This window comes from Podarcis vaucheri, assembly GCF_965113315.1.
Source record: "Podarcis vaucheri genome assembly, chromosome: 3".
Lineage (NCBI taxonomy): Eukaryota > Metazoa > Chordata > Lepidosauria > Squamata > Lacertidae > Podarcis > Podarcis vaucheri.
The window spans coordinates 41,865,521-41,885,408 of record NC_138761.1 but is presented as its reverse complement, the minus strand read 5'-3'; the positions used below and the strand labels follow the sequence as shown (position 1 = coordinate 41,885,408).

General features: G+C 42.6%; 1 protein-coding gene across 1 annotated transcript in view; it reads left to right on the top strand.

Annotated features, from left to right (window-relative positions):
* TTC27 (tetratricopeptide repeat domain 27) overlaps window positions 1-19,888 on the top strand; it is a 91,723-nt gene that overhangs the window by 46,943 nt on the left and 24,892 nt on the right. The window contains exons 11-14 of the mRNA XM_082216234.1: window positions 1,845-1,940; window positions 3,916-4,038; window positions 10,888-11,115; window positions 15,490-15,588. Coding sequence (XP_082072360.1) covers window positions 1,845-1,940; window positions 3,916-4,038; window positions 10,888-11,115; window positions 15,490-15,588 — 546 coding nt within the window. The remainder of the gene's footprint in view (window positions 1-1,844; window positions 1,941-3,915; window positions 4,039-10,887; window positions 11,116-15,489; window positions 15,589-19,888) is intronic.

Sequence of the window (19,888 nt, the reverse complement as noted above, 5' to 3'; positions counted from 1 at the left end):
GTTTAGGGCTTTAAACACTAATGTAAGCACCTTGAATTATGCCTGGAAACAAACTGGCAGCCACTGCAGCTGTTTTAACATGGTATTATATGATTTCTGAATAGAACCCCAGCCAGTAATCTGGCTGTTGAATTTGGACAAGTTGAAGCATTGCAATATTTTAATCTAGGTGCTAACAGAGTATGGAGTACAGTGGCCAAGTCTAAAAGTGGCCAGCCTGAATTGGAAATATGTGCTCCCAGCCACTAAGGCCACCTGATCCTTCAGTGACAACTCCCAAGGTACAGACCTGTTTTTTTCCAGAAAAATGCAGCCCTGTGTGGAACAGGCTATCTTCCCACCTCCTGGAACTTGGAACACATGACACCTCTTGCCTTTCTTCAATTCACCTTTGATTTACACACTTGAACACTAAGCAGCCCTATTCAGAAGTAAAGTTTGTGTGTTTCAACACATTAGCAGGGAGTGGAGCAGAGCCTCACCAACTAGCCCGACTTTCAGTCATGTATGCTGCTTTGACCCACTCCTGGCACCAACATTAGTGGGTGATAATGCCTTTGTGTATACTTCTGAATTGGGCTTCAGAGTGGTGAAGCTGACAGAATCAAGAAGTCATTTTCAGGTAATAAATGGGAACAATCTCCTTGTCCCCTCATGGATGAACATAGGCATCAAGTCTCAACTTGAAGTTGGGATCTTGATCCTCAGCACCTCTATAAATACACTTCATGTATTCATGAAGCCTCCCTCGCTGCAAATGTTTATACCGAACACATAGGCATTCGACAGTGGACAAGTCAGTGTGAGTAAAGTCAGAGGTGGGGCTCGTTGGCGCAGCCCCACTCACACCTTGAATCAATGTATGAGAATTACTTCTGAATGGGACTAGTGTGTCCATAGCAAAAACCGCATTCTCTAAAACTGTAAAATTGAAACACTCCTGTCTTTATTAGCTAGTGGAGCAGCCGACTTTGAGTAGGAACATGAGATAGCATCACCAAGTAGAACTAGTATGATTATAAAGTTGAGGATATGTTCGCCTCAAATGTGAAACATGGGAATCTAAAAAAATGAGAGAGGTGTGCTTTGTTAAGTGAAATTTTAATGTGGAGTCCATCAGTGGTTTATGTGATAGGCTGTGATAGCTGTGTTGCTCTTCTGTTATCTCCTGTTGCTATTGCCTCCTTTGCTGACCACTGAGACTACAAGCTCTTCAGCTTTGGCTGTCTTCCTGTGTAAGAAGTGGTTTATTTCATAAATTTTATGGCATGTTGACATTTACAATACCATCCCATTCATTTTTCCAGTGTACAGTGGTGCCTCGCAAGACGAAAAGAATCCATTCTGTGATTCTCTTCGTCTAGCGGTTCTTTTCGTCTTGTGAAGCAAGCCCATTGAAGGATTAGCGGATTAGCGCTATTAGCGCTATTAGAGGCTTTTAGAGGCTTTTAGCGGCTTATCTGCTCATCGGATCAGCTGATAAGCGGCTTAGCACTATTAGCGGCTTATCTGCTGATCAGATCAGCTGATAAGCGGCTTAGAAAAAGGGGGGAGAAAGGGGGGAAAAAACAACAGCAGGAACTCGCAAGACATTGTCGTCTTGCGAAGCAAGCCCATAGGAGATTCATTTTGCGAAGCACCTCCAAAACGGAAAACTCTTTCGTCTAGCGAGTTTTCCGTCTTGCGAGGCATTCGTCTTGCGGGGCACCACTGTACTGTGTCCAATGGGACTTACTTCCTTGTTTGAGTGCTTAGAATAGCAGCCTTAAGAGCAGCCTTAAGAGAGACAGAATCGTAAATACTGTTAAACTTCCATTTATATAGATAGTGTTTTGTATTCCCAGGCTCTTGCAGACCAATTTGAAGACAAGAAAACATCAATTTGTGAACGTATGAAACTATTCTACAGTTGCCAAGTTCCTCCACATTGGGCTTTCCAGGTACAGAATAACTGGTGCATAATGTTTTAGTTAGAATTCACATTACATTTGATTTTTAAGTATTTCCTTTTTGAAATGTCCCAGCTGAGATATTGCACTGGGGAAATGATTGCTTGTTTTGTTAACATGAAGAATGTTACAGATTTCTCTCCGTTTTAAATATATTTCCCCCAGCTTTTGATTTCTCCTCCAGTATTAAATTGTTTGTTAACAGTCTCTTCTCCCTCCCCAAACAAACATAATGATTTAGCTTAAAGAATAATACTTTCATAAATGTTCAATAAGTCATGATCCAGGAAAAAAATTAAACTGTCTCCCCACCCCTTTTAAACTGTCTTAACATATTATCAGTGGGGACACACATAACCACAAATTTAGAGCTTTAAAATCCAGCTTAATAGTTAAGATACTGTGGTCAAGAGACTTCTTTAAGCTTCTAACTTAGATTTGCAATCTGTTTGTATTTCTCTGACACAGTAGAAACCATTTTAACATTTCCCCCTAGGATTTTCCCCCTTTAAAAAAAATTTTTTTAACCTTCCAGTTCACAAAAAACCAGTGTGGTTTTAATTTCTAGCTTTTCTGGCCAAACCAATATTCCGAGTCCTACTGAGAGGTATATTGGTGATTTATTATTTACAGTGGTTTCAATATTTTTCTAAGTAGCACTGCCCATTTCATACATTTCTCCCATACTTAACCTAAGAACTATTGCATGTAAATCATACATATGTCAGGAATCGTAACTCCTCCAGCCTGGCCTTCTGTAGAATGCAAGGTCACCTGAGGCCACAAGCTGCTTTCCTCTCTTTCACTCCCAGAAACCCGTGTAAAAGGAAATGGGAAGAGACTTGTGATGCATTTGTCATCAGTTCACTCTTAGGGGCTCTTTGGCTGCGTTCCAACATCTCACCCATTATTTTGTTTGTTCTATCTCCCTGAATCCTATCTTGTCAGCCTGCCTGTTTCCTACCTATTTGCTTTTCCTTGATCCTGGTTAAGTCCCCAGTCAACTTTGTTGCTTCTCAGTGTCAGCGGGAGGTAGGTTAAATGAAAGTGGCTGATCTACAAGGCAGTAGGTAACATGCTGATAGAATTCCCAGCAGTCAGTGTTACACCTTAACCCAACTGCATACGGAGAAGCGCCAGTATGACCCAGACTCAAGGCAGAGGGAGTCAACAATGGCCAGCCACAGTCTCAACTAGGAATGGTTGCTGGTCATCTGTGCAGCAACTTGGCTGATAGGGACATTTCTCCATGCAGTTCCATTATCAAAGCACAGTCTAGAAGTGAGGAACCTGTAGCCCTACAGATGTTACTAAACTATGCCTCCCATCATTCCTGACGGTTGGCCATGCTGGCTGCAGCAGATGGGAGTTGTAGCCCACATCTGGTAGCTCCATCATCCCTGACCACTGGTCCTGCTAGCTAGAGATGATGGGTGTTGTAGTCCAAAAACAGCTGGAAACCAAAGTTTGGGAAATGCAGGTCTAGAGAAATACTGTGGAGAGGAGGGAGCTGCTGACTGTGTTTATGATTTAGTTCTTAGTGAATTAAGATTGTAAGACCTATGCCTAACCTCTGTTTATGTTGATTTTAAAAGATTATCAGTGCTAACTCAGTAGATTTTTATGCTTGATTTCTTTAGCTATCGTATATTAAAGACTTGTTTTTTAGAATTCCCATGCCCTTCCAAGTTCAACTTGAAACACTTTAAATTACCGTATTTTTCGCTCTATAACACACACCCGACCATAACACACACGTAGTTTTTAGAGTAGGAAAATCCGTAGGCATGCCACCCGTAGGCATTCTCTCCATAACACGCACAGACATTTCCCCTTACTTTCTAGGAGGAAAAAAGTGAGTGTTATGGTGCAAAAAATACGGTATTTTCCACCTTATATATATTCTGCTAAATGGTTTTCTAGGGGGAAATTCTGGATTTGAATTTTTCAATATTTTCCTTTGCAGCGGCAGCTTGCAAGCTTACTATTTGACCTTGGATGTACCAGTTCAGCTCTGCAGATCTTTGAAAAGCTTGAAATGTGGGAGGATGTAGTTATCTGCTATGAAAGAGCAGGACAGCATGGAAAGGTAGAGTACATCTACTTATTTTCACTGTGTTTGTACATAATGTACCCCAGAGTTGAATACATGCACAAGTACATGTACATCAGCGCCCTGCAGGAAGCAACTTCCTTTCACTGGAACATATGGTAAGGGTCATTATGAGAAGGAAAACTGCTTCCCATAAATTTTTATAAAATTATTCTGAACAGTATTTATGAACTACTACAAAGACTGATGTGATGGACTTGCATGAAAGTTCTTCCCTAGAATCCCAGAATTGAAAAGTACCAGAAGATCATGAAGTGCAACTACTAAGTTGAGCCAAGATCTGTATCACAATGTTCTTGTAAACAGAGAGCAGGAGTGAATGAGTGGGAGGCAATTCCAGATAGCTGAAGCAAATGAGCCAGGTCGGATGATATTTGTCATTGCGAAAACTCATTGTAAAAACTCTACAAAATGACAGAGAGGCAAAGGACTTCCTTCTGGTCTCTCTGATTAGAGGTTTTGGGGTTCCTGACTTTCTTGCCTGTGACCTTCTTTCTCTCATGCTTTCCTCTCCTCTTCCTTCCTCCCATGGTCCCAGGGCTACTGTTAAGATCCTCCCTAGAAATTGAAAGAGTGCTTAGTACCAAAGCCATCCATGTCTTCCCACTTCTGCAAGTATCCCCTTCCCACAGGGTCAAGTCTGGCATACAAAAGGAACTGGCTGAGGCGGCAAGGCTAATTTAACCTCCAACAACACAAGAATTGCCTATGAAAACAACAGAATGAGGTGGCAGAGAACTGAGGTGAAGAACTGAACAGGTTGTTCCATTTCAGACCACCACTGGTAGAGGGTAAAAATAAAAATTTAAAAAAATCCATGCCAATAATAAACTAGCACAAAGGGAGGGAGCTGTATTGCAATATGTCTCCTTCATGTATTCGCTGGCAACTTACATAGAAGAGCATTTTTAAAAATGGCACCCACAAAGGCTAGTTCATTCTTCCACCTCAGAATTCTGCAGCCTCAATCTTGATGTCTACATCAGCCGTTTGTTCATAGAAAAAGACAAATGGGGAAATGCTGAAGGGAAAGAGAGTGGGGAAGATTGGGGATAAGAGTGGAAATGAAGTAGAGGTCTTGCGCCTACAGAAATCTGCAGGGCTGGCGCAGGTTTGAATAGTGCCTTGAAGCAGTCTCCTGGGCAGAAGGCTGAACAAAGTGGGAACTGAAGGGTGCCCTGTTATAGGAACGGGATTGCCTAACGGTTGTGATCTCATTAAGGACAGGACTGGGGTACAAGGCTCATTGCATGGCAAAGAATACCAGTAGTATGATGTCATTAAACATCACAGTATGAATTCCCCACCAAGTTGTGTCTGGGAGGTCACAAAGGATCTCTGACCAATCAGAACTTGCAGCCAGATGAATGAGGTGTGGGGGAAGGAAAAGGCATTTCCCAGGCAATTTAGGAATGATCCACTTACCCCACACTGGAAGATGCTTGCTAAAAGGATACCTTACTGTCATTGCCTTAGGAACTAATTAGTGCTAAATAAGGGCATCTGTCTGCACTAGATGTGACAGAGGGACTAATTAAGCTTGGACATATCATTATGCACAGTGGTTACGGTGAGGAAATTTTCCTGCACATCTACTACTATGGAGAGGTTATTTGGTAGGAATCACTAGAACTTCTCCTGATAGAAATATACTTAGCTTGAACGGCCACAGCTTCCTCTGATTGATTTGCAGTGGTGTTTCACTTGTTGCTCGCAGCAGAGCCAAAACAGACAAACAATTCTGGGATGCATGCAGAGTTCCAATTGAACCAAGCTTTCCTGTAACAAAGTTGTCTCTAATGCAGGAATTCCACAAACCTTGAGTATACACAGTGGCCCGCTAGCTTCTTAAGCACAATGTTTCTCTCACTGCCACTTTCCAACCAGCTAGTCTATACTGTGTTGAGTGGCACTTAGGGCATCTTGGAAACCCACTATGTTGCATTCTTAGTCTCTGGATTTTCTGTATGGGGGCAAAGAAGTCTGGGGAAACAGAACCTTAAAATTTACAGTTACAGGTAGGTAGCCGTGTTGGTCTGTCGTAGTCGAAACAAAATAAAACAAATCCTTCCAGTAGCACCTTAGAGACCAACTAAGTTTGTTATTGGTATGAGCTTTTGTGTGCATGCACACTTCTTCAGATACACACAGAAGCTCATACCAATAACAAACTTAGTTGGTCTCTAAGGTGCTACTGGAAGGATTTGTTTTATTTTGCTTAAAATTTATGTTGATGTTGTTGCATGGATTTTAGCTCATCTCTCTACACACACACACACACACACACACACACACACACACACCACATATGAGGAGGGGCTTGTCTATGAATTTTGGCCCAGAAATAGCAATCCTGCTCTGTAAAACATCACAGAAAAGCGTTTCTTAGTGTGAATTCCAAAAAAATGCATGAGCTTGGAAACCAGACAGGATGTTCTGGGGAAACCATCCAGTGTCTACATTTATTAATTGCCATCTGTATCCACATATTTGCTTCCCTAACAGCTGGATATGTAGACTGACTAGTGTGTATTTTAATTTTTCAGACATTGGGTTTCTCAGACATCTTGTTGGTTCTGTGTCTTGACAAATGTCCAGTATACCCAGCATACTGTGTCTAGTGTTTGCAATTTCTGATGCTCTAGAGAGCTGGTGTGTGTGTGTGTGTGTGTGTGTGTGTGTGTGTGTGTGTGGAGGGTCATTCTTTTATAAGCTAATACAGTGGTACCTCGGGTTACATACGCTTCAGGTTACAGACTCTGCTAACCCAGAAGTATTACCTCGGGTTAAGAACTTTGCTTCAGGAAGAGAACAGAAATTGTGCTTCGGCGGCGCAGCAGCAGCAGGAGGCCCCATTAGCTAAAGTGGTGCTTCAGGTTAAGAACAGTTTCAGGTTAAGAACGGACCTCCGAAACGAATTAAGTACTTAACCCGAGGTACCACTGTAATTACATATTTTCATGAATTTCTTTACATCTTGTGTCACAAAGGCAACAGCAGTTCTTCAACAAAACTATTTAAAAGGAAGTTATACTTGCAGAGACTAGAACATTAGACTCTGTTGTGATTTTCATTTTTCAGAAATACATATTCCACTATCTTCACTTCATCTTCCCCTGCCCATAGATATTTAGTTGCAAAGGTGTAGAGGCTGCAGTTAAACAATAGATTGAAGGATTTTGGATGGAAATCTCTAACAGTGCAATCCTAACCCTATATACTCAGAAATACCCTACCGGATTCAATGGGGCTTACTCCCAGGTAAATGGTATTAGGATTGCAGCCCGAACTTGTGATATAAATAATGTGGAACTTCTCCCATGCTTTGCATACTCTTCTGAGTAAATATCTAAATCTGGTAATTACAAAATGAACAAGTATGTGTCTTGGTGCCAAAGTCTGTTAGGATTCTCATATTGCTCTGGCACAAGCAAGGAGCCCATCAAGAAGAAAAGTTTAGGCCAATATTTTCCATTTGTGTCAAGAGATAAGAAAACAGTATTTGGAGAGTGGATAAGGAAGGCATCTGGATTAAAATATTTCATAATTGGCAATTGCGTAATTTTTGAAAATACATTCAACTAATTCTGCAATAAGACTTTAGAATACTAGAAACAAGGCTTCAAGTTCTGTGTGAAACACAACTGGGAGCTCTTTATCTGTAAGCTTTAAGGGCAATTTAATTTGTGCTTAGAGGGACACGGGTGGCGCTGTGGTCTAAACCACAAAACCTAGGGCTTGCCGATCAGAAGGTCGGTGGTTCGAATCCCCGCAACGGGGTGAGCTCCTGTTGCTTGGTCTCAACTCCTGCCCACCTAGAGTTCAAAACATGTCAAAGTGCAAGTAGATAAGCTGTACGCCGGCTCCCTCGGCCAATAAAGCAAGATGAGCACCGCAACCCCAGAGTCATCCGCGACTGGACCTAATGGTCAGGGGTCCCTTTACCTTTACCTTTAATTTGTGCTTAGTCAGAAGAACTTTTTGAAATGAAGAGCTTCTGTTAAAGTTCATTATTTTCCTTTTAAAAATCAAACAGATAGTTATCACCATTACGTAAAGTTGTGATTCTTCTGTAAATTGTTTTTTCAGTGGTCAGAGTAGTATTTTATTTTGTTTTTTGTTTTTGTTTTATTTATTAGTCACTTCTTTCAAAAAAATGAACTCAAACCAACTTATAAAAACAACTTTCTATAAAAAGCAGCATGTCACTAAGCGGGGGGGGGGGACAAGAGGGAAATATTTGGATATGATCAGTACATGGCCATGGTAGGATTCCAGCATTGTTTCCTTGGAATAATTTGGTGGCCAGGAGATTACAAAAAGTCAGTAATGTATACATAGTAGGCAACTTGCATTTATTACTGATACTGTATGGTAGGGAGAAGGTACTGTATTTTTCGCTCTATAAGACTCACTTTTCCCCTCCTAAAAAGTAAGAGGAAATGTGTGTGCGTCTTATGGAGCGAATTCAGGCTGTGCAGCTATCCCAGAAGCCAGAACAGCAAGAGGGAATGCTGCTTTCGCTGCACAGTGATCCCTCTTGCTGTTCTGGCTTCTGGGATTCAGAATATTTTTTTTTCTTGTTTTCCTCCTCCAAAAACTAAGTGCGTCTTATGGTCTGGTGTGTCTTATAGAGCGAAAAATACGGTACTTTGGGATCTGCTGGTGGACCTCTGGGTGATTTGCAATAGATCAGCAAGGGTTTCTGACTTCCAATGGTTTAATAATAGCAACAGCAAAATTACCTTTTCCAAGTAAATTAGTCTGCTGAAATGAAGAAGGCTAAGCAGGAGTGGGTTTTTGTGTGAGAGGTCTATGAGTTCAGCTCAGATCTGGTAACTGAAAACAATGGTGTCTGGAGCTGCACAGCAACCATCCAGTTAACATTCCTCAAAAGTAGATATTTATGATCAACCGTGGCATGGGTGTTAAAATCTTTTAGGAGCTTTCTCCTAATTGCCTCTCACAAGGAGGCATTAATTACTTCCTGGACTCTGCTTGTCATTCTAGTGCTGCTGAATATTAGAAGACATAAAGGGCAAGGGTTATGCAAATGAGTGATAGCCTCACCCCACCAAGATCTCGTCCACATCACCAGGCCTCCATGAGTGGAACTTGTTAAATAAAACAGGGCAAAACATTGTACTGGACACATCCAAAGACTTAACAGTAGAATTAGTGGCATACGAGTTTAGGCGGATATGAGCAACTCTATCCCCCAAATGCCTAGCAAATAAGTTGCAACAGACTACTGGGACACTTCTTTACATCACTCTGCAGACCAAGCTAGAGAAGACCTTGAATAGTTTGGGGGGAAACTCCAATGGACACCACAGAGTAGATACAATGGTGACAAAGTAGTATTGTCACCTTGAGGTCATCACTACCACAGAGTAGGCTTGAAAATTAGGTCTTGTGTTTGCTTGGCTTAACTCAGTCTTGCACCATCTTTGGCTTGGAGTTGCCAGGGTTTGAAGCTAAGCATATCACTGAACTGTACCCCTCCACTTCAGATAGGAAAAAGAATTCACTACAGATTTAGTCCAGGTTTCCTCAGAGGTACAATTTTGTGAACTAGAATGTTTAATATTACTGAATGGCTGGCCTGCATATCTAGCATACAGTACTAGGCACTACCACTCAGTGACCTGGATTTGAGAGAGTCTTATGCAAGGATGAGGAAAAGGAGCGGGTCGCTGTGCACTTTTCACCTCAGAGATGTTTATTCACACTGTAGACTGTTGCTCCAAAGAGAGGGGGGAAGAAAGAATTGCCTGGATCTTTAACTGCCTCCCCATGGCTGCTCTCTAACTCAAGCTGTTTCTTGTTCCTTTAGAAAAGTTATTGTGCAGCCTTAATAATTCTCGACAAGCAGGTTTTGCAGCAATCATGCCATTTTCACCTTTGATTTGATTCAGTCTTGTATTTTTCTTGCAAAACGTAACAAGTCCTCCCCCCCCCCATGTGCATTGCTCTTGGTTGCAAAATATGTTTCAGAATGGACACAGTTCTGAAACCAACTCCCTAATGACAACAAATATTGCTTGAATTCAGTAGAACTTATAGGGAAGCAGGATATAGACCCAGGTGCCAAATTGTATAGCAGAGGTTTTCAACCTTTTTGAGTCCACTGCTCCCTTCAACATCTACATTCTTTCTGTGGCGCCCCTGTGGGGCTCAGGAGCCCAAATGTGTCACCCCTTGCCTGCAGAGCTGGCAAGCCCTCACCCCTTTTCAAACACCCTCCTTTGTGGAGTGTCCCCTCAGCCTCCTCTCCCCTCTTCTTGGGAGGCCTCTGGGAAGCCACCACCACCCTCCGCCCCAAAGAGAGCTGCCTCCCAGAGGCGCCATTTGCCTGTGGAGCTTATAGCCAGGGCTGCTGCACTAAATGGCTGTGCAAACCTTGGGGAGGCAGTCACAAGAGGGCATCAGAGGAGGAAGGAAAGGGAAGAGGGACAGAGGCCAGTGTTGCCCGCAGCACCCCTGACCATCATTCAAGGCACCCCAGGGTGCCATCGCACATTGGTTGACAACCCCTCTTGTATAGCATTATGGATCAGAGGCGTGAGGGGTGGTCAGTGCCTTGGGGAACCCACTGAAGTCAGCCTGCCCAGGGGCCCTCAAAATCGGAAGCCAGTACTGCTAAAGAGTATTGTGCATGCTGACATTTCTTGTAGAAAATGAAAACAAAACATGCACCTGTCCAGTATAATTACAGCCATTTCTGGGCTTCTGAAAGACTACTTTCTACCTCACACATCTGGCAGCTAACCAAGTGATCCTCTCTCTGAAAGCGGTGTTAAAAATGGTGCTTTCTTTCCATAGGCAGAAGAAATTTTGAGGCGGGAGATAGAGAAGAAAGAAACACCGAGTTTATATTGCTTGCTTGGGGATGTCCTTAAAGACCATTCTTACTATGACAAAGCTTGGGAATTGTCAAAGCACCGCAGTGCCCGGGCTCAGCGCTCCAAAGGCCTTCTCCACCTTCGCAACAGGAACTTCAAGGAATGTATAGAGTGCTTTGAGCAATCCGTGAAGATCAACCCCATGCAGGTAAGACAATAAGAACTTTTTACAATATAGTTGTGTGCTGGCTTCTGAAGAATTACACAACTTTTAGAAGACATCTGAAGGCAGCCCTCTTCTCAACGCTTTGTTTTTAGATATGCTGTAAGGCGCCCAGTGTGGCTGGGGAAACCCAACCAGATGGCGGGGTAATAATAATAATAATAATAATAATAATAATAATAATAATAATAATAATGGTGTGTGTCTTAAGTGTCACATCTCCTGCCATATATATCCTTTTAAAGTCCTAAAAGCCTTAGGACATGGTTACCTAAAAGACTTCCTTCTCCAATATGTACTTACCTAAACCTTAAAATCCTCTTCAGATACCCTGTTCTAGTTGGGCCCACCAAATGAAGTGAGGTGGGCATCCACCAGGGATAGGACCTTTTCAGTAGTAGCACCCTGGATATGGAATAGCCTTCCCAGGGAGGATTGTCTGTCACCGTATTTGTGGCTTTCTTTAGATGACTTTGGTAACCTGACACTCTGTTTTTAATGCTCTGTTGTGTTTGAATAAGTTTTTTCCCTTATCTATCTATCTATCTATCTATTTAACAAAATTTATATATCACTTGAATTGTCAGAACACCTTTAAGTGGCTTACAAAAATATAAAATAAAACATTAAAATTGTCAATTAAAAGCAATTAAAAACAGGTATTTAAAATTTTCAGAAGCTTATTAAAATCACCAGTAGCTAAAAAGATTAATGATTCTATGGTTTGATTTGTATTTTGGTTATTTTGGACATCTTTATTTAAACCACCCACAGAACTTCATGGCAGAAGTCATAAAATATAGTTTGCTGGAGCAAAGCAAACCGCAGTCTCTGGTCTGGATGTAATGCTGAGCTATGGATCCTGATTTGTTTCCTCCACATGCTAGTGGGGAGGAGACAGCCAGCCCAGCTTGGCAATTCATAGTAAACCATTAACTGTGGTTTACTGTGACGTGTGAGCTGGGCCCGTTATGTAAGGTGATTCATTCAAAGCTACGTAAAGAGCAGTTGGTAACTAATAAAAATATTTTCCATCACTTTGAAGAAGTAGTGGTCTAATCATGAATTTATTTTTTTCAAGTACAGTATAGGCAAAACGTTTCATTCAGATATTCTCATTTGTGCAGCTGCCACCACCTAGTTTTCAGAGATCCCTGTCCCGTTGCATTGCAGCTTCCCATACCCACATCAGAGGCCTTCCCTGTTACTGGGATATCTCAGTCGGTAGAGCGTGAGACTCTTAATCTCAGGGTCATGGGTATGAGCCACATATTTGACAAAAGATTCCTGCATTACAGGGGGTTGGAGTAGATGACCCTTGTGGGTCCTTCTATCTCTATGATTCAGTCCTCTGGGAGAGGCTTCTTAGGCAGCTATATTAGGAAGGACTGGGTAGGAAATCCGTGCTGTGCAAACAGCCTTACATAATATTTTCATGCAACCCATGTTTGCATGTTTCTTCTGTTGGGGAAAGCGCTATTATGATGCATTGAAGGTCAGCAACTGAAAATTTGAGTTTGAAAATCTACTTACCGTATTTTTCGTTCTATAGGACGCACATTTCCCCCTCCAAAAATTAAGGGGAAATGTGTGTGCGTCCTATAGAGTGAATGCAGGCTGCGCCGCTAAGCCCAAAGCCAGAACAGGAAGACGGAGCACTCCGGAGGGCTCTGTCTCGCTGCTCTAGCTTGGGGACGGCTGCGCGCAAACCTCTGCAGGGCAGCGGGGTGCCTTCACCCTGCTGTCCTGCAGAAGCTAGCAAGGCTGTTCCCAAGCCAGAACAGCGAGACGGACGGCTCTGTCTCGCTGCTCTAGCTTGGGGACGGCTGCGCGCAAACCTCTCCAGGGCAGCAGGGTGCTGCGCTCCAAAGGCTTCAGGGATCTTTGAAGCAGCGCTTCCCCCCACCGCCAGCCCCACAAGCTCTGGTGAATGTACCTTGAACGCACCTTGTTTTAGAGGGGGAGAACAAGAGAGAGAAAAATTCCCTGTTCTCCCCCTCCTATGGTCCGGTGCGTCCTATGGTCCGGTGCGTCCTATGGAGCGAAAAATACGGTAATTAGACCCTAAACTAAAGGTTGAGGTGAAAAGGAGTGGCTGGGTTAAATGAGACGTCTATCATCATCACATTTGGGCCAATTCACTGCAAGTAGGCCGCTATCAAGTATTATGTTGCTGCTGTTTTGATGTTTGACTGCGCATTTGTTGCATTTTAAAGTGACTTTTTTGTATTAATGCACCATTCACTGCTATGGGTCACTCTTTGATCAAAAAGTGGTATATAAATAAGCCATAGTATAAAACAATTAATATTTCCACTTCCTTTGGGCATTTGTAATAAATGTGCTTAGTCTAGGCTCCATCATTATTTATTACATCCATTCATCATTTATTTTACATGAAAATGTGTCAAAGTGACTTAACAAAGTAATAATAGAAACAACAAGATCTATTAAAACCAAACACAAGAACAAGAATAAAACCACAAACTGCCTTTGTAAGGCTCTTTTTTTTTTAACGTGAGATGCATGTGCCAACATTTGCTTTGTTCTTGAGTGTAGTTCCAAAGTTAACACTTCAATCAAAGCAGCAGTTTCAAAAGCAGAATTAATTCTGACCTTTTTTCACACATCTGCACGTTGTAAGCTTGAATTCCTTCGCTTACATGATAAAGAGTTATTTGAAGAACTACTGACATGAACCCATATAAGAGGTGTGATTCTAGTTTGTGTTAGCAAACTGCTTAGGCAGTGGAGAAGCAATATACTCTTGAACCATACATAGAATATGGTATCTTAAACATGAAATCCAAATAGAAATTCATAGTGTCTGTACCCATGTGGCAAGTAGTGGCCACAAGGATGCAAGGCATACCAAAACCAATCAAGAGATTGACAAAACGAGGCTACTAATTAGTACTTATTCTCTGCAATCAGTAGTGCAAATATATAAGCCACTTTTTTTGGGGGGGGGCGTTTAAAGTAGGAAGGTAGGAAGCTTGTTCCAGGTGAAAATTTCCCTTGAAATGTTTCTCATGCTGTATTCCCTCTTGTTTGCAACTGCGGTTCAGGGAAATAGTTTGCTACCGGAAACATCCCCCTGCATTTAGTGATTATTCAGAGCCTCAGGGTTTGGGGGATTTTTTTTTTGCAGTTGTGAGTGATTTGCCAGATCCCATTCCAACCAACATAATTGCCTACGGAAGTCATGGTTTCTCTCACTCCAGCTTTTCTTTGCAATTATTTCACTGTTGGGCCCTCTAAAGGCCTCCATCTCCTACAAAGATGACTTAAACATACTTCCTGCAATTCAGTGGCAATACCCTTTCTTCCTCGGAAAAATGTGTCTCTATAGAATCATTCCAATGCTGCCTCTAATTAGACAGAGGCACACACACACACACACACACACACACAGGCCTCCCTTTGGCAGGAAAAACCCCCAATACTGCTTTATCTGGACTTTCAAATTTTAACGGCCTAAGATTACTCTATTCTGTATTTCATCATTGATACCGTTGAAAAATAGCTCTCTTCTGACCTATGCAAAGATGCAGCCTAGCATATGGTGCTGTGGGGCCAGCTTACGAGTGGCACTGTTTTAGAGAGAAGCTCTCTGCAGTTGGGGGGTATCTGAACCTTTAAACTCATTTCCCGGTTAAGATTTCATGGGAAACTGAGAGAGGCTGCTGCAGGAGGGGAAGAGGGACTAGGAGCTTGTCACCCAGCACACAAAATTTGGTTTGTTGGACCAGGTCAGCTGTGTCAGAAAGAGACCCTTTTGAGAGCAGAATGTGAGTTTTAGTAATTATTTCCCCTCAGGGACACCTGCTCTTCTTTTAAAAATCAATTTAATATGGTTTTATTATCTCTATGTGGCAAAGTATTAATAACGAAACAATGAAGGGGATTATGGTGGGCTGGCAGTGGCAAAATGCTATTTCCGCACAATGAATTTTACATAAATATGTCATTTACAAGATTTTTGTTGGAACCTATTCTTGGTTAGTTTTGCCACTACATTCTGTTCCTTCAGTTTCCACAACAATCACATTTGCAAGAAGAATGTATTATACAAACTGGTGTCTCTGTGGCTATTTGCATCATCACAGCTGCATCCCCTTATTGCCCTTTCTGATGGTGGCATCACAGCCAAGAAGTGGCTGCTGTATCTTTTGTTGAGTGTCCAACCTGCAGATTGACTCTTGAAGCTCCATCAGACCTATGGCTTTAGTTAGATAACATACCTTGGGGTAACTCCAATAAAAGTGGCCTTTTGCACAAGAAAACAGAACCAGTTTTCCAGGCAAACACTGCAATTGTTGTTTTGTTTTTGTATGCTCCCTCTTGCTGACCTTTCAGTTAGGTGTGTGGTTTTCCTTGGGCTGTGCCTACTTAGCTTTGGAAGATTATGAAGGTGCTGCCAGAGCATTTCAGCGCTGTGTGATATTGGAACCTGACGTAAGTACAATAAGTTTAAGGTAACATTGGTGTTGCTTTGATTCTGTTTAACAGTATTTTTTTAAATCACTTTTCTGGGCAAGCCCATCCAATGTGAGTTGAATAATAAATAGACTGATCAATAAACAAGCCAGTAAAAACAAAATAAAGCTATATAATCTAGCCTGTAAAACAATATCACACCTGGAAGGCTAATATAAAAATATACATTTTCAGTGCCTTCTGAAACCCATGCAGCATGTTTACCCTAATACAGATCTGAAGGGAAAGAATTGCAAAGCCATGGAGCCACCACAGAAAAAGACCATTCCCTTTCGGCTTTCTGTCATGGGAGGAGGATACTTAAGGAAGGAGTTAGTGCTGTTAGAGTGTGGGCTAGCAGTCCAACAAATTGCTTTAACCCAGGAAAGCATTTGATTAAAAATATATTGGTTATCATTGTCAAGCTTTCGTAGACTTTTAAGCTTGTTTATTTAAAAATATTTTTATCTATGAGACGGCAACTACAACAATCCATTGCTGAGTTGGGTGTAGCTGCCACAACATGCAGGGATTGTCAGAGCAACACAGAGCCCTGTTTCATTCCTCCTCTTCTCTTCCCCTAACTGTAACCGTAGTTTAGTGTTACAAGAACAAGACAAAGCAAGCCTCTGCTCAATTCTTCCCACCCACCCACCCAGTGCAGCTGCGAAGAGGAGTTCCAAAGTCTTTCCTTGTGTTTTAGATTAACTATAGCTGGCCATGTTGTCTGAACCTGCCGGGCTGTGATTCATTTTAACTATGTCTTGTTGAAATGAGACAACGGCAAACCAAAGTTTAAGAAGCTGGCTTGTTTCTGCATCACATAGTTGAGATCGCCCACAGTTTGTGGTGAATGCTACTTCCAAATACTAGTTGCTGTAAACTACAAGAGGGGAGTGCGCTCTTGGTCCCCTGTTCTGCTTGCTGGTTTCTCACAGGCACCTAAGAACAGGATGCTGGACTGGATGGGCCATTGACATGATCCAACAGGTTATTCTTATGTTCTCATGGATCAGGTGTAACACTAAACTGGTTAATCTAAAATAGAAGTGAAGGTTTGCAGCCTCCTCACAGCTGGTGGGTTGGTGGAGGGAGGACACAAAACCCGTGGCTTGCTGTGGTTTATCCTCATTAATGTTAAACTGGGCAAAATCAGTAATTAACATTGGAGCACTGCCCCAAACGAAATTATAATCATTCTCAGTCTGAGAAAGTGTGTCAGGTCTAGGGCTGGGCGATATCAGCTTTTCAACATTACGGTGTTGGGATAAGTCCCACGATTGGAATGTAATAATGGGGGGATACAATCTATTTCAGAGAAACAGACCAGACAAGAAAGGAGGAGGAGTGGCGTTATATGTCAGGGATGTGTATACCTGTGAAGAGATCCAAGATTTAGATCCTCAAAGCCAAAGTGAGAGCATTTGGGTCAAAATTAAGGGAGAGAAGAATAACAGAGACCTCATTGTGGGAGTTTACTATAGATCCCCAAGCCAAACGGAGGACATAGATGATGCCTTCCTGGAACAGATGGCCAAGCATGCAAAAGGAAGGGAGATAGTAGTAATGGGGGACTTCAATTACCCGGATATTTGTTGGACGTCAAACTCAGCCAAGAGCATAAGGTCAAACAGATTCCTCACTGGCCTTGCAGACAACTTCATTGTCCAGAAAGTGGGAGAAGCAACAAGAGGAACAGCCATTTTAGATCTGGTCCTAACCAATGTTGATGACCTGGTTAGTGGGGTAGAAGTGGAAGGATCATTAGGCGCGAGTGATCATGCTCTTCTGAAGTTTACTATACAGCGGAAAGGAGCAGCCAAGCATACTAGGACTCAATTTCTTGACTTTAAGAAAGCCGACTTCATAAAACTTAGGGAAGTGCTGGGTGAGATCCCATGGACAACAATACTAAAAGGAAAGGGAGTTCATGATGGCTGGGAGTTTGTTAAGAGGGAGATACTAAAAGCACAACGTCAGGCAATACCAATGAGACGGAAACATGGAAGGTGCCTAAAGAAGCCAGGGTGGCTATCTAAAGAACTTTTAACTGAATTAAGATTAAAAAAGGATGTGTACAAAAAATGGAAAAGGGGGGAAACCACCAAAGAGGAATTCAAACAAATAGCCAGCACGTGTAGACACAAAGTCAGAAAAGCTAAAGCACAGAATGAACTCAGGCTTGCTAGAGAGGTTAAAAGCAACAAAAAAGGCTTTTATGGGTATGTTCGTAGCAAAAGGAAGAACAAAGAAACAATGGGGTCACTCAGAGGAGAAGATGGTGAAATGCAAACAGGGGACACAAAAGGGCTGAACTACTCAATGCCTTCTTTGCCTCAGTCTTCTCCGATAAAGAAAACAATGCCCGACCTGAAGAATTTGGAGCAAATGATTCAGCAAAGGAAACACAGCCCAGAATAACTAAGGAGATAGTACAAGAATATTTGGCTAGTTTAGATGTATTCAAGTCTCCAGGGCCAGATGAACTGCATCCAAGAGTATTAAAAGAACTGGCAGATGTGATCTCAGAACCACTGGCAGTCATCTTTGAGAATTCCTGGAGAACAGGCGAAGTCCCGGCAGACTGGAGGAGGGCAAATGTTGTCCCTATTTTCAAAAAGGGGAAAAGAGAGGACCCAAATAATTACCGCCCAGTCAGTCTGACATCAATAGCAGGGAAGATTCTGGAGCAGATCATTAAGCAAACAGTCTGTGAGCACCTAGAAAGGAATGCTGTGATCACCAATAGTCAGCATGGATTTCTGAAAAATAAGTCATGTCAGACTAATCTGATCTCGTTTTTTGACAGAATTACAAGCCTGGTAGATGAAGGGAACGCAGTGGATGTAGCCTACCTTGATTTCAGCAAGGCATTTGACAAGGTGCCCCATGATATTCTTGTAAAGAAGCTGGTAAAATGCGGTCTTGACTATGCTACCACTCAGTGGATTTGTAACTGGCTGACTGACCGAACCCAAAGGGTGCTCATCAATGGTTCCTCTTCATCCTGGAGAAGAGTGACTAGTGGGGTGCCACAGGGTTCTGTCTTGGGCCCGGTCTTATTCAACATCTTTATCAATGACTTGGATGATGGACTCAAGGGCATCCTGATCAAATTTGCAGATGACACCAAACTGGGAGGGGTGGCTAACACCCCAGAGGACAGGATCACACTTCAAAACGACCTTGACAGATTAGAGAACTGGGCAAAAACAAACAAGATGAATTTTAACAGGGAGAAATGTAAAGTATTGCACTTGGGCAAAAAAAATGAGAGGCACAAATACAAGATGGGTGACACCTGGCTTGAGAGCAGTACATGTGAAAAGGATCTAGGAGTCTTGGTTGACCACAAACTTGACATGAGCCAACAGTGTGACGCGGCAGCTAAAAAAGCCAATGCAATTCTGGGCTGCATCAATAGGAGTATAGCATCTAGATCAAGGGAAGTAATAGTGCCACTGTATTCTGCTCTGGTCAGACCACACCTGGAGTACTGTGTCCAGTTCTGGGCACCACAATTCAAGAAGGACACTGACAAACTGGAACGTGTCCAGAGGAGGGCAACCAAAATGGTCAAAGGCCTGGAAACGATGCCTTATGAGGAACGGCTAAGGGAGCTGGGCATGTTTAGCCTGGAGAAGAGGAGGTTAAGGGGTGATATGATAGCCATGTTCAAATATATAAAAGGATGTCACATGGAGGAGGGAGAAAGGTTGTTTTCTGCTGCTCCGGAGAAGCGGACACGGAGCAATGGATCCAAACTACAAGAAAGAAGATTCCACCTAAACATTAGGAAGAACTTCCTGACAGTGAGAGCTGTTCGACAGTGGAATTTGCTGCCAAGGAGTGTGGTGGAGTCTCCTACTTTGGAGGTCTTTAAGCAGAGGCTTGACAACCATATGTCAGGAGTGCTCTGATGGTGTTTCCTGCTTGGCAGGGGGTTGGACTCGATGGCCCTTGTGGTCTCTTCCAACTCTATGATTCTATGATTCTATGATTCTATGTGTATCGCCAGCTAAACATCGCAGTTTAGCGATATACTGCAATGTTGAAAAAACAAGCTGCATTGGCCTCTGCCCATGAGACACTGGGTGAAACTGCTCCAGCTCTCACCTCAAGAGCTGAGGCGGTTTCACCCAGGCTCGCAGGCTAGGACAATGCAGCTTGTTTGCATCACTCACCAGGGGGAAGGGAACACTCCCCCCCCACCCCCAGTGGAGCACCAGGGCTCCTTTAACTGCTTGCAGCGAGGAGGGGCAACACTCCTCAGTCGAAC